The sequence below is a fragment of the Triturus cristatus genome, chromosome 9 (assembly GCF_964204655.1).
Source record: "Triturus cristatus chromosome 9, aTriCri1.1, whole genome shotgun sequence".
Classification (NCBI taxonomy): Eukaryota; Metazoa; Chordata; class Amphibia; order Caudata; family Salamandridae; genus Triturus; species Triturus cristatus.
The window spans coordinates 353,614,465-353,629,983 of record NC_140592.1 but is presented as its reverse complement, the minus strand read 5'-3'; the positions used below and the strand labels follow the sequence as shown (position 1 = coordinate 353,629,983).

The 15,519-nt window shown below is 41.5% G+C and overlaps 1 protein-coding gene across 3 annotated transcripts in view; it reads left to right on the top strand.

Annotated features, from left to right (window-relative positions):
* Window positions 1-15,519, top strand: part of DOCK3 (dedicator of cytokinesis 3) — a 1,365,978-nt gene that overhangs the window by 1,281,513 nt on the left and 68,946 nt on the right. For all 3 annotated transcript variants that reach the window (XM_085625129.1, XM_085625128.1, XM_085625127.1), the window contains 3 exons: window positions 27-113; window positions 5,083-5,262; window positions 9,046-9,129. In XM_085625129.1, coding sequence (XP_085481255.1) covers window positions 27-113; window positions 5,083-5,262; window positions 9,046-9,129 — 351 coding nt within the window. The remainder of the gene's footprint in view (window positions 1-26; window positions 114-5,082; window positions 5,263-9,045; window positions 9,130-15,519) is intronic.

The following is a 15,519-nucleotide window of genomic DNA, read 5'->3' as shown; positions in this document are numbered from 1 at the left end:
AATCCCATTTGGTTCTTCCCTTGCAGAGTCTCTGGATTGAGCGTACAACACTGTCGCTGACGCACAGTCTACCTGGGATCTCCCGCTGGTTTGAAGTCCAGAAGAGGGAGCTGGTAAGTTACGTTCATAATTAGGGCTGTGTTTTGGAATAATGTCCTCTGAGAGATTGGTTGTTCATAAATAAAACAGTCTTTAGAATAATGTCTGCTGAGGAGAAAAGGAGAGGGCTGAAACAGTTGAAGGATGCCTTGATGGCTGCTAGCAGGACAAGCTTCATTCTCCAGCAAATTGGCAGTGACGGATGTTTGTAGTACGTAATCAGTGTCTGCTAAGTGGCGGCGAGGCTGACAAGTATTTGCCTGGTAAGTCACAAAGGAGTAGTACATTATGAGGTACCACAACTACAATACCTGAATCAATGGCTAGTTGGGGTCACAGAATGGGATCGAATATTTATACTTTGAGTATCTGCCAAGTCTCTTGTCTTAAAATGTTCTCCTTTGGTTTGGTTTTGGTGCAACACCATCATATACAAAAAAGCTCCAGCCAACAAGCTTCAAGGCTGTCACAACACAATTTCAGAACATCAAGACTGAACTTTAAATATCCAGGTCTCTCATTTTCATTAGGTCACCGTATTACAATATGTTTACCTAGTATCCTCACTGAGCCTACCCCTACAGCTTATTTCTTATGCTCAGTGTTAGGTCAACCCCTGTTCAGAAAGCCAAAGCTTTCAACTCATGCTTGTGAGCCACAGAGAGCTGGTATAAACATTTTATGCATATGCCGAAAGGTCTGTGCTCATGCTATTCTGTAATCCATGCCACAATGGTTGTCTTTGTCAATATTTTCTAAAGCTAGCCACTCCCTCAAACAGTTGTGTTAATTACATGTTTTTTTTTTCATCTAATGGTACTGTTCCTTATTGCTTTGTGTCACTTTCATTCCCTGCATACACAAGCAGCCTGTTTAGCAGAATGAAATGACAGGGTCTAGAGCCAATGTAAATTAAGGAGCTCGGTTCATATCAGACTCCTGCACATTTATGAAGTTGTTGCTAGTGCTGTCCATGCACTAAAATACACGCCCTTACAAATACCCAAGTCCTGTTAGTGAATGTAATACTTGCCATTTCATTTGACTTGAGCAGATCTGCTTCATTCTAAGTCGCAGCATACAGATTCATGTATTTCATAATACATCTACACTTATTGCCTATCTCTATCTCCTTTGATGTGTTCGCCAAACTCATGATATGTTTTCTGGCTTATTTTATCAGAGTACATATCACTTCGAGCCATTGAAACTGCCCAAGTAGCACACCACAGCCTTAGCCTCGCGTTATGAGGGAGTACAATTCTATCCTGTGGTAAGGAAAGATATAACGCAGTAATCTCGGTTCCTTTTAATTCGGTAGATTTAGGGCATGATTACGAGTTTGGCGGTGCAGCAGCAGGACTGCCCCGCCGCCACACCTCCAAACCTGTGTGCAAACCACCCACCACATTACAAGTTTTCTCTAGTATGGTGGGCGGTTCTTTGGCGTTTCCAGGGCGGTGCCTATAAAATAGGCACTGCAATGGGAACGTCATAGTCAGTACGTGCACAGCATGGACTGCTGCAGTCCATACCGTGCAGGTACTGGGATGCATGCACACAGGGGGGCACACTATTAGCCCCCCTGCATGCACCCCATGACCCTGAGACAACAGGGGGCCATCTAAAGCCCCCTTTGTTTTCTCTCTGCCATAGTTTTCATGGAGGAGAAACCACCATGAAAACCGTGTCAGAGAGGAAACTTGTAATATGCTTGGTGGATCACGGCGGACCCTCCAAGCATATTGCAGCCTCAAGACCGCTGTGTAATCGCCAGGGAGATTGTTGCGGTCCCAGGGCGGTCCAACTCCCTGAGTCATAATCTGGCAGTTGAAGACTGCCACCGCCGCAGCCTGCAAGTCTGGATGTCCGTGGACCCCCAGACTCGTAATCAGGACCTTATAACTTGTACAGTGGGTCTAATGCACATAAGTCTTTGTTGGTCATCATTTAAGCCCTCAATCAGCTCTCTGGCTGTCATCTTCTTTTCTATGTCCAACATGCATGGGATACAAATTGTATCTTAAGTAACTTGCATGAATAGAACCAAATGATTTTGGGTAATAAGAACAAATAGGGCCTTATTACGAGTTTAACCTTCCGACTACCAAAGGACTGTGTCCGCAACTGCTAGGAGATCGCTGCACCTTTGGCCATCTGAACGCCATTTTATGAGTTTGCTGAGGGGCCAGCGGTGTGGATGCGGAGGTCTTGCAGTGGTGGGCAGTGTATTTTAATATATATGGATGCCTGTGTGTACATTCCGGCTACATATGTGTCGGATGCACACATTTGCATGATATATGTTGAATAATACCACCTATGCATTGCTGGAGTCAAACCAATATGCGGGCAATTCTGGTAATGGGTATATGGTATCAACGTGCTTACCTGTATTCCATTGCAGACGGGGTCCTATTCGTCAGGATGTTGATGCTCCTGTGTAGGTGGGACCTAGAGAAAGGGATCCACTGGGAAAATAACTTGAAAGGGGTGAGTATGCACCCCAAATCCTATGTGTCCACCGACCTTTAGGCGGAGTTCCGACCACCTCGGTCAGCTCATGGGATAGCCAACTTGTAATATGGACAGCGGTGTTGTGCCTCTATACTGCCCAATGGAGGCTACCTTCTCCCGAATGCAACCCTGGTTGTCGGTGGTGTGCTGGCAGTGCCTTTGGTCCAGTGGCAATCTCTGACCATACAACACTCCCAACTTGTAATATGGCGGACGACTCACCGCCATCGGACTATTACTGCCGGGATGGCAGTCCATTGACCTCCAAACTCATAATAAGGCCCATAGTATTGAAGTATTCTAGTTGAGTGAGTGAGGAAGATACTGCACCCATGTATATAATTACAACAGACTATTTGTGATATCATTGTCCAGCAGAGCCTGGTGCTGCAAGACTCCAATTTTCATTGTTACTTATAGTCTGTGATAATTTAGGCCTATCCTATTATTTTATGCGAGGAGTTCTCCACCCTGACTGTGGACTTTTCAGTCTTAAAGTTACTATCAAATTGCAGTTTTGTGAATACCGAAAAAGAGTAAACTTACACAAACCTGCTAGTTTGCCTTTGTGAATCAGGCCTTAAGTTGTCATCTATCATCCATCAGATAGAGAAAGAAACATGCATATTAAGATAGAACATGGATGCCAGCTTTCACTGCAAGGGTCAAATCAGTTGCAAAATGATAAGCACAATTATCCAAGTTTATGGAGTGAAAGCAGGTGTAATGACTTTTGTGGACTCTTGTGGAGCAGATATTTGGGGTTTTAATAACATGCCTGATACAAAAAAATGAAACGCCACTTTTTAAGAGGCCCTGTACAAGTGAGCTCAGATACACCATTATCTCACTATGGTTTGAATTGGCCTAAATTATATATCCACCATCATGTTGTTATATCTTGTCTTATCTTGGGCTAGGCTTCATAAAATTCCCTACACAAATGTGTTCATGAGATCTTTGGCTAGGTCTTGTGGAGAACACATTAAAATGGGTTGAATGCAATGAGTTATGTGCTAATCAAAAATTGGTAAATAAATTAACACCCAAACTGATCAAGGAAAGACACTGACAATATAAAAAAGATGTAGGGCCTGATTACGATGCCGGTCAAACCCCCTGTCCGACTGCCACGGGCCCATTCTGACCGCCGAGGCCAGGAAAGATCCTCCTGCCATAATACGATGCAGCTGCTGCTACTGTGGAGGTCTCATTGTCAGCGGTGCCCCGCTCTTCGGACATGTCACTGCAAGTGGGTACAAATACACAGGAAACATGTGCAGTTATACACACATCCATGACACATGTGGTGACGCCTTGTGCACCAGGTACCCCATTGCTGGAGTGTGGCGATATGTGCACAGTCCAGTCATTGGGGATACATGCCACATAATGACTTACCTGGATTCTGCCGCCCACAGGACCATCCACTTTAGGGTGCAGCTGTTGAGGTGTAGGGGGGACCTGGAGCCCGAGTCTGCCGGGGAGAAGGGGAATTGGCTGAGTATTCAACCCTTTTCCTTCATTTCCGATGACTCGTGGAAGGAAGTCTGACCGCCACAGTCAGGTTGTCAGAAAGCCCACATCATATCCGGACGGCGGTCGGATATACCTTGACTGCCACATAGCTGTTGTTCCTTTTCAACTGCCAATTTGGTGGTTGGAGGAAGGCTGTCAGAGTCGTCTGGATGCATCGTAATCGGGCGGTCGGACCGACCGCTTCTGACACGGCCGCGGCCGCGGCATGCGGTCTGACCAGCATCGTAATCAAGCTTCGTAATTCTGTACAGTTCTAGGAATGGCTCTTTACTGTTTGGATATCTTGAAAACAAGATCCATTGTGACTTTCGTTCTTATCTTGAAGAGATATGGCCTAAACTCTACCACACGTGGTAAATAAAGTTTAGACGTGTGTTGCTACCTGGGCAAATATACACTGTAAAGTGGCACCCAAAGGAAAACAAGAATGGTACATTTGATAGGATTGAAATTGTCACATATTGCATGCTTTTCCCTCAAAAGCAAATTGTTTACATACAAAACGATTCTACCTGCTCTGGGCCTACAGTATTTTTAATTACAAGAAAGCCATGGCTTATGCTACAATACTGATTTACCGATGATTTACTTTTAGGTATTATTCTCTATTGGATCTGTATTGCACCATATTAATAGTAATGTGTTTTAAATGTTATATCTGCTTGTGATTTTACCTTTCATGTAAGTTTAGCATATTCTGTTTGAAAAATGCTAAATGCTTGCTGTTAAATCCTTTATCATTTGTGCTGATTTTATGCCCTTTTGCTGAAATAATAAATAATAGAATGCTTAATTAAGTGATTATCTAATGTACTCTCTCTTCTGAACCTTTTTGTCTGGACATCTGTCCACATCATAATATTGATCTACAGAGAAGGGTCTTCACCCAAAGTGTCTTACTTAACATATTATCGAAATGCCTTGCAGGTTGAGGTGAGCCCTCTGGAGAATGCTATCCAGGTGGTTGAGAACAAGAACCAGGAGCTCCGAACACTCATCAGCCAATATCAGCACAAGCAGCATCACAGCAATATCAATTTGTTGAGTATGTGTCTGAATGGAGTGATCGACGCCGCAGTGAATGGAGGGATCGCACGCTACCAAGAGGTGAGGGTGCTCCTCAAAAATACGTGCTCTCCAGAAACATACTGAAAGCATGTGTGCACAGGGAGTCTTCAATGCTCAGTTTCTACTGAGGAGTTTCTTGGGGGATTTCCAGACCCATCACTACGGTGCTAATTACAATGTCAATACTGTTTTTGTGTGGAAACCGACCGACCATAGGTCAGCAGTTCCGAACAGCCGATTACAATGTGACTGCATGTGGTGCGGTCGCAAACTCCCATTTCCCAATGGAAGCTTGTGCTGCAGCACAAGCTCCCATGGAGAAATGAAATCACCTGCAAATCCCTGCAGGGATTTACAAGGGGACACCACAGGTGTAAACCAAGGATGTTGTCCGACCAACATCCTAATGAGCCCCTAAATACTTTGCAATGTAGTTAAAAAAACATATCTCCATGATTCACAATTCGATAATTGTGTCTAATTAGTTAACAATGTACATCTAATTTAAATAGCTAATTATTTAATTAGGTTGCTAATAGTTCATAGGAAACATGTGGTAAGGGATACTTCTCACGACCAAGACATGTACACTAGAATGTTCCTACTGTAACAGGACCAAGGCTGATATGCAAATTCTTAATCACTATCTGTATTGGCAAAGTAAGCAAAAAACCTCATGGTCCAGAATGCAACTCAGTGTAATTACCAGTAATTAAGATTAAGGCATGATTACTAGTTTGGCGGTGTGGGTGCAGGAGCGGGTGCGGGCAGCATGCCACCTCCCTGATCCCGTACTGCCAAATTTGGCCGCTGGCCGCACGACAAATTATGAGTTTTTTCGTTGTCTGGTGGGTGGTCCTTTGATGTTGAGGTTCCCACTGCGGTGCCTTTAAAAAAAGGCATTGCAATGGGAACGCCAAAGCAAGTTCCTGTACCTTAAGGACTGTTAGGTCCATGCCATGCAGAAACTGGGCACACATGCAGATGGGGGCACACGATGTGCCCCCTGCATGGATTCCCTTGACCTGAGGCACCAGAGGGTCCAGTAGGGCTCGCTTAGTTTCCTCACTCTGGCAGTAAGGAAACATTTAATATGCTTGGGGGCTGCAGTGGCCTCATCGAGCATATTGAGGCCTCATGCCGCCCCACCACCACCAGGGATCGCGGATCCCTGACAGTTGCTGCGGTCCTAACACGCTTCGACCAACCTACTAGTAATACAGCGGTCGAACTACTGGTGCTGCAGTGTCCAACTGCCACCGTACCTCCACCACTGGTTTTGGATCACCAAACTCGTAATCAGACCTGAAGTCAATAATTTCATCCTTCACTTTATTCTATTTTTATTGAGATGCCGCACGTGTGTAACAGGTATGCTCATAGATGGGTCCTCAGCTCGCTGCACCATAAGACTCATTCATCACCTTACGCATAAGGCCTAAGATGGCCTCAAAAGGTTTAGGGTTGTTTGTGTCCTCATTCAGAGAGGCTGTGGCATAATTATCTGTCCCTTTTTGCCAACATCAAGAATGATTTATGTAGAGTTGGTCCCTGTCTGTGTGGGAATTTTGAATCTAAGAATAAAGGAATAGAATGTGACCAAGAGTTATAATCAATGGCTGTAATAGATTTTAAGCATTTTTTCCATCATTTCTTGCAGCCACCAGATTTATTATAGAAACTTATTTTGAAGCATTAATATTAAAGGGGTATTTTACATTGGATGCACTTACTAAAGAAAAATCACCTCTGAAGACGATGTAGTCCATGGGTAATTATTAACCCAATTTCTCAAATCAATATGAGTTTTTGTCTCATTCTGAGAAAGATCCCAAGATGAAGAAGCATGAAGCTCATAAATTTGTTTTTCTCCTTAGAAGATTGGCAGCTGACCCTTGGATGATTTTCATTGCCTATGTGTAAGACCATATACAGGAAGAAGGATTTAGATGCTAAATACTTAGGGCCCGGATTCTGATGCGGTTAGAAAAGCATTCCCACCTAGGGCCTGATTACGATGCGGTTAGGAAGGCCTCCTAAGAGCATTTGCTCTTTCCGAATCGTATCGGGAACGTGTCTTCCCGACCGAGAGCCAGATTACGATGCTGTTAGGAACATAGGCTCCCATAGAAGTCAATGGGAGTCCAACCAAATCGTATCTGGAAGCATCCGGATGCATCACACTCTGTTGGTCGCACTCAGCCGATCCGAGTTGGTCAGAAACCATTTCCAAACCGATTCAATCGGGAAGATTTCCTAACCGCATCAGAATCGGGCCCAGAGTTGTTGCATTCTTCTACACTGATGCAGAATAGAAAGGGAGGTTTAATGTGCTTTTTGAAAAAGAAAGCCAGATGTAGAATAAGACAGGAATAGGACTGCTGCAAAAAGAAGCAAGTTCTGCCTACCCTTCTCTGCATTCTTCTGCCCTAATATGAGAGCAAAGGGAAGAATTGTTCTACCATTCAAACTTTCGCAAGCTCTTCTATGGGGAAAACATGTTTGACCCATGCACAAAATGTGTCGATTTTGCTGCCCAGTTTAGGGTGCCTCCCCACCATCAATTCCAGTGGGCTAACATCTGTGTATGGCTTCCACACATAAAACAGTAAATAGCCCTGAAAGGTCGGGAGAAAACTCCTAGCACAATAAGGACATGGGGAATGTTTAAGTCCTGAAAATGTGACCCATCTTTGTGGGTGAATATGAGGGACTATCTTTTGTGCTCTGGGTGGGTAGGTGGTAAGAAGGGAGTCACAGGGAAATGCATAGAGTCAAGGAGGAAGATAGTGGAGTCAGAGGAGACAATTGAAATGTGTCTGGTGGGAAAGAGTCAGGGATCAACTTTACTCCATGGCACCGCTGCCATTGGCAGGAAGAGCTGCTTTGTTGCTGTTGTACGGGGGACAGGGCACACGTGCAACAATAGAAAAGCTTACATACAGTGTGCCACTTTCTACTAGTGTGGTGGGGGTATGCCCTCTAACTGAACAAGATATATACTGGAGCCAATAAAGCTGCCATGCATCAGCTAAGGTTACAGCTGCTTGGTTCTGTTGGCTCAACCTGGTTATATCTCTGGTTAGGATATAGTAACTAAAACATCACTCCAAAAAACATAATGAAGTTTATTCAGGACATACCGGTTCAACAAAGTGAACCCAAAATAGTGTTATGTGAAACCCTTGAATCACATGAGGAAGACAGTATGATATTATTGCTCTTCACTCGTATTTCACCTTTATGTGAAGTCAAATCAAACTTGCAAATGTCTGTTGTAGGATCTAGAGAGGGCTGAAAATCTCTTGAGAACAATTTTAGTTCCTGAAGTAATGGCAGAGTGAAAGAAAGAAGGTGGCTCGGACAGATCTGTCAGAAGAATTAGCAGTGTTTTGTTTAGCAAGAGTGGTTTATGGAGCGTTTGTGATAAGATACACTGTTTTCTTTATTGAAATAGGGAATTTAAGTTTACAAAAATCCTATTTAATACCAAATAAAATCACAGGAAGGGGTTTTAATCTGTGAGAAAGTGCTTTCGGAGAGTTGGAATAGATCACCCATGTGTCATTGGAGTCTCCCTCTTGCATAGGTCCACTGGTTGCTAATGAAGTAATTCTAAAATGTAAATTAATTGTCAGCAGTACAAAGTTACTGATCTGCACTTAAAACTCCTACTGGTCTGCCTACCCTACCAAGTGCTCTGCAGTAGCTAACACCCACCATGTAATACAGCTAAAGAAATATGCTGAAGGAAAAAAAGAAGTGCTGAATGCTGAATTTATATGGAATAGTCTTCTAACATATGTAATCTTATTATTTCAGGCCTTCTTTGATAAAGATTACATCACCAACCATCCTGGAGATGCAGAGAAGATCACCCAGCTGAAAGAGCTTATGCAGGAGCAGGTACAGGGGCATGTGGGCCAATGTTTATAAAAGAGTGAGGGTTTCTGACATGATATTATAAAAACTGCACTGGGGTCAAAAAGTCCACACTTGAAAACAACAATGTTTAATCTTCAACATGTGTGAATTGAGGTGCACTGAAAAAATGATATGTTTTAGAGATACAATCAGAAAGCAATTACAGTTGTTGTTAAAAAGTATAGATATATCCTTTTAAAAGCAGACACATATTTCAAATGAGGTGGAGTGGTCTTCCCAGAGATAGCTCTGACAAAATATTGAATCAAAAATATCATGGGTCATAGAAATAGTGGTCAAAATATCATTATACCAAGAATACCGTGGATATTAATATCAAAGATAAGAATATTTATTTTTAGGAATGTAATATTTTTTCTTAAAGTAGTATGTAATATTGTTTTTTATATAATTGTATATATAATATCTTTTTTTTGGGACAAACTTTATTGTAGTGTATTAAGTTATTCGTATTTTGTTTAATTGTATTGTTTTATGAAAATGTAATTGTTTTTACATTTAATTAGGAATTATTAGTTAAGTAGTGGGTTTTTGGGTTTGTAGCAGATTAGGATGGCATTGTTTTAATACATAAAGTATTATTTTTAGTGCAAATTAATTTTGTTAATTAATTTATTCATTTAATTGATAACATATAAATGAATGATTAGCTGTTCATGTATTTGTTCATTTTTAATTAATTGTTCATTTGTTGAGCAATGCATTTGTTTTTTAATTGTGTTAATTCAATATTTATTAGGTGTAACAGTTTTATTTATTTTTAATTGTGATATTAACAATTTTTCTGTTTTATATACATTTTGCTATTAAATTTTAATTGTTTGTCGGTATTTGTTATTTTGATTAGTAGGGTGGAAAGTGTTTAAATGAAAATATTTGTATATGTAATATAAAAGTTGTATTTATTATTTTTTCTTATATTTGCTTTATATTTTATGAATATGTTTTAATTTATTTTAAAGATATTTTAAAATGTTATCGTTTTTGGTCTATACATGTATATATATAATTAATTAAGGAGATGGAAAACTAAATCTGACCCATCTAAAGTCCAACTCTTTCCCTTCTGCTTCTCAGATTGGAAAGAGTATATTAAAACCGTATTCATCTAAAGTACAACGCTTACCCACATTTTGCTTATGTTGGCATGGGATTAGAATATCCAACCCTTCCAAAATCCAACACTTTCCCTACATTTGCTCAGAAATGGAGTGGGAATGGTAAATTTGACCCCTACAAAGTCCAACACCGTCCCTACTTTTGCTGACCTTGAAGTGAGAATGGTAAATCTGACTCCTCCAAAGTACTACACTTTTTTTACTGTTAAAATCAGGGTGGGAATAGGAAGTCTGAGTTCTGCAAAGCCCATTACTTTTCCTTCCTATTATTGCTTAGTTAGGAGTGGAAATATTTATTTAATTTTTTGTTTGTTAATTATTCATAAAATTACAATATTAGCATTTTAGTTTTATATGTTTTGTATTTTTTTCTGCATTTATTTTTTAGATTTTTTAAATAAGCTCATATATTTTGTTATGTATATTTTTATGACTATATTATTCTTATTATTATCAATAATTTGAATGTAAAATACTTTTGTTGTTGAAAATGTTTACTTTTTTAAAGCATATATTTATTAATTGTATTGTATACTATTTTTGTAAATATATTATTTATTTTATGTTATATTATTTTATACATTAATATCTAAATGGAATATAAACCTATATATAGTACAATTGAAATTCTTGCTTGTTTTTGACAATATTCTGTGCCACAATTTTTTCGTCTCAATATTTTTGTAGTTACACACAAAGTGCCCGATTACAAGTTTGGCGGTCTGGGAGCAGGCCGCCACGCCACTGCATCACTCCCACACCACCAAACAGGTCCACCACCTGCCTATCAGATTACCTAGTATTTTTGTGGTCTGGCTGGCAGGCGTTGTGGTGGTCCCACGGCGGTGCAGTGAAAAGGCTCAAATGTGAGCCTTAATGCTGCACTGCCGCGGTACTGCCGCAGCGCATTCCAGCACGGCATGGACTGTGAAGTTCATGCTGTGTTGCAACTTGGGGCGCATGCACACAGGGGGCACAACATGTGCCTCCCTACATGCACCAACATGCATGGAGCAAGGGGGGCCCAGCTGTTTCATGCAGTAAGAACCTCCATGGGACCGTTTGGCAGCCAATGGACCCCCAAACTCATAATCTGGCCCAAAGTATGCAAACATGATTATGTGCTTTCTGATAATTGTTTTGCAATACTTGGGGATCACAATATTTATGTTCTCGATATTATGTCATATGACCACCGGAACATGAGGGGGAGTCCTTTGGCCTCCCTCCTAGTATGCATCTGAAGACCATTAAGGTGGGGAGGTGAAAGTCTTATTGGATGTTCATTGCCTGTTGCTCATTCAATAGTTTCCTTGACCCTTTCACAGCAAAACAGATCACAGAGTTTAGGCAGGCATCAATGGGCCCATAATTCTGAGGTTAGAATGGATCATAACTTCTAAGAGCATGGTGACAGACATAGCATGATTAACGGTATCAGGTTCAGTGCCAGGAAATCAACCAGTGCCTTATACTCCTTTTTTATTCAGCGACATCAAACACAAAGCAGCAGTAAAGACGGTAGCTGTGGTTTTAACTGAAGAGGAGTCATGTGAAGAAAAAAACATAGGATGCAAAGAAATGCTCATTGTGCTCAAGTGCTCTTGGGTTTTCTGAAGGGTACCCCAAAAAAGACATGGGCAATGACAGCAAAGCTCACCATCTTTTGCCTTCTCTCCGTTCTGATATGGGCTTGTAATTTTCCAGAGATTGATAGCTCTCCGCTCGGTGACTTCTCTGTTTCACTTATTCCTCATGGAGTACACAGGTGAACAGTGCCACAGAAAGAGTTTCCTCTTTTCAATAATTATAATAATAATAATAATTTTAACATTAAACCAGACTTTAGATCACATTTCATCATTAAACTAGGCACTGATACTCCCTTGGATGATAAGCTTTTGACTCATCCCACAACAAAGAGTTTTAATCGTCCAGACTCTGTATGCCAACCAAAGGCCCAATGCTTTTTCCAAGCTCTTCTAGACTTTTAATATTTTTTGCCAGGTATCCTGTTGCTTAAAGGTTGAACCTGTACATGATAGTGTATTCCCTAATACACCTTCCTTGTAATAAAGAAACAATGGTTTCATGTCATGTCTTTAAAGCCTCAGCATATCCGACAGACCGAGCACCTTCACATATGCCATCTCCCTGTGGATGGTTTCTTATCTGTACTCCATAGGATTGGGAAAAAAGTCACATCTTTCTATTATGGTTAACATCGCCTATTGAGGTCAAGAGTAAGTATGAAAACTGAATCAGACACCCTCATATCAATGGGCTTAAACTAGGCCTGGGCGGTAAATTCCGTTCCGTTCGCGGAATTTGCGGAATTTGGGTAATTTCGCGTTCCGCGGAGAACGCGAAATTGCCCAAAAATCTGCGTTCCGCGACTTCGCGAAATTTTTTGCTTGTTCGCGTTCTCAATATGCATGTTCGCGAGGTATTTCACCCCGAGCACGCAAACAGCGATCGCGAACAGGTAAAAAGTACCGCGAACAAGCAATTCCGCGTGTTCGCGGAATTTCTGCGTGTTCGCGGAGATTTTTTACCGTTTCGCGGAGATTTGCGTAACGCGATTACGCAAATTCCGCCCACCCCTAGCTTAAACCAGCGCTCTGCAGTTAACAGCAGTGTTTTGTAATGCATTTCTAGCAAGGTCTAATACAGCTCTCTTAATTAAGGTGGGGTATTTCTTACATTATCTTCCAGCCACAGAAAACAAGAAGCTCTAGATGTGTTGGCAGGAAGTCAAGTTTCAGTTGGCCCATCAAACCTAGAAGCCAGGGACACTAGTCAAACAAGTCCTACTCCTGCCCAGGAAGGACAACTTTACATTTTGTGAGAGACTTCAAGACCAGATATATGGAATAATGTATCGCATCTGTACATTACAAGATTATTTTAGTTCACACAGGAGTCCCCTTAACTCTCATAAAGGTATACAGCTTGTTGCCTTTATATTGTCCCAGAACTCTCTGTTGTCCTGCAATATCCTTATGTTGTGCAGGTGTAGGGTATTATTAAAAAATCATGTTACCAAATCAGCCTCAATGAGAACAAGGCAGAGTTTGCTATATAATTACTGTATCCTCCAAAGTGATCAATGTTTGTGTGTCTTAAATTCTCCATTTGAAGGAACAAATTATTTGGTACATGACTCCAAAGTTTGAAGAACGAATGTTTATACATGGTGTTTCATAAAGATTCAAAGTCTGTGAAATGTGTCCAGTTAGAAATGTATTGTGTTGAGAAAGGTACGCCAATGGAACCATGCTTCAGTCCTAAAAAGGTGCGCTTCAATATCTGAATTGATTTTGTCAAATGGATGTTTTTATTTCTGATGCTCAAGTACTTTTCAAGCAAAAAGTCCACTTGTACCTAAACGGGTGGCATTTATTAGTTCACATTTATATAAATCAAGGTCAATACAGCCACCCATTCATTTCCCTGTAAAAATCTTACACAGTGTTCAGGAGTGTAGAGGTACAGGAAGTCAATTATTCCATGACTGTTGGACCTCCAGCCCACTAGGTCACCAGAGGCTTTGGTCTCCACCCTTCCTCTGCAGAGGATCATTTACCATATTTAGAGATCCCTGCCTGTCATGTGGGATCTCTATGCCAAAAGTGGATTTCTGGTGCAGCATTTACATTTTCTGCAGCACTTAGGGGCTTATTATGATGTCGGTTGGAGTTGCCTCTGACGACACCGTCTCGGTCTCGGGACCGGCCGACCTCTGGTTGGCAGTTCCGACTGCCTGATTACAATGCAACCGAACACTGTTCGGTTGGATACTCACTTTTCTCTATGGCAGCTTGTATAACGGCCGTAAACCGTCCATAATACAGGCTCCTATAGAGAATTGGGGGGTGTAAAACCCTGCACTGTGTGACAGGCACCTCTTGGTGCCTGCCACACAGTGCAACATTTCACAGGGGGGGTACCCTAGGTACTCCCTCGGCCACCAACCGTAGGCTGCGGAGGCAAGGGGACTCTGCCAGAGGCCCCCAAAGTCGCTGTCTGACAGGCTTTCCATGTCGGAAAGGCCAGCACGTAAAGGCTGTTGGAAACCGACATCGTAATCCCAATCGCTGAAACGCCATCCACAGGGAATTACGGTGCGGTTCCGAGAGGCAGGAAGACTCCAAGAGCCAGTTGGAACCAGGATGACTGGCCGGTTTTTGTTCCGACCGCCAATATCATAATCAGCTAACCATGGCGGTCAGGAAGCGTTGGACCGCGGTCAGAAAGCTTCTGACTAGCGATCGAGGCTTTCTGACCGACATCATAATCGGCCCCACATGATTTTTTACACACATCTGCATTCTTTTTCAACACTACCACCTAAAGCAGGAATTTGTTCTTATAAACAAATGGTCAGTTACTGATGCACTGGAAGTTTTCTTTCTGTGTGTGTAGTCCATTATTATTTTCTGTGCCCAGAAGTGTGCCTTCCGGATGGATCAGTGGAAGAAATAAATGCATCAGAAGCACCACATAGGACAAACCCCTTGATGTATGGTGAAGGGGTCACTGCCTTTGATTGACCACCAGTAGTGTTCTTGATGGCCCCACCAGTCATCAGCCAGCATTTTTCCTTTTCTATATGAGGCAGGTAAAACGTATTTTGGCATGCTGTGAGAAACTCATATTCACAGCGGTTTTCCCATCTAGACAAACATCAAATACCCCTATAGTATTTTTTCGGTTTTATTATGATTAATTTCCAACTGTTACGCTTTGTGGGACTAAAAGCTTGCCCGACCACTGGAGACCTTAAACTTCTCTGGAGTTTAAATTTCCCCAGGATCTCCAGAACAAAAAACCTGGATAGCCTTATTCCAATAAGAGAGGTTGGATGGAGAATTACAGTGAAAGGAAAGGAAGTGTTTCTGAGATGAGTTAACATCAATCGTGATCGAAATGTTAACCTTAACTTAAACAAAATCAGGTTCCTGGTTGGCATGAAGTAAAGATCAAACTTATGCAAATGGGAGAATGTCAGCATCTGAAATGTAACAATTCAAAATAAATCTATTTACTGATACTGGACCTAAAATTCCATAAACCAATATGGGCCAAAAGACTAATAACTATCATGCCTAAGGACCAAGGATAAGAAAATAAATCTTTAGTAAAAGAATATTCAACAATAATAATAGAAAAAATAACACAAGGAAAAGTGTCTTCAGCGTTTAACCTAAACAAGCTTCATTCTGGAGCTGAT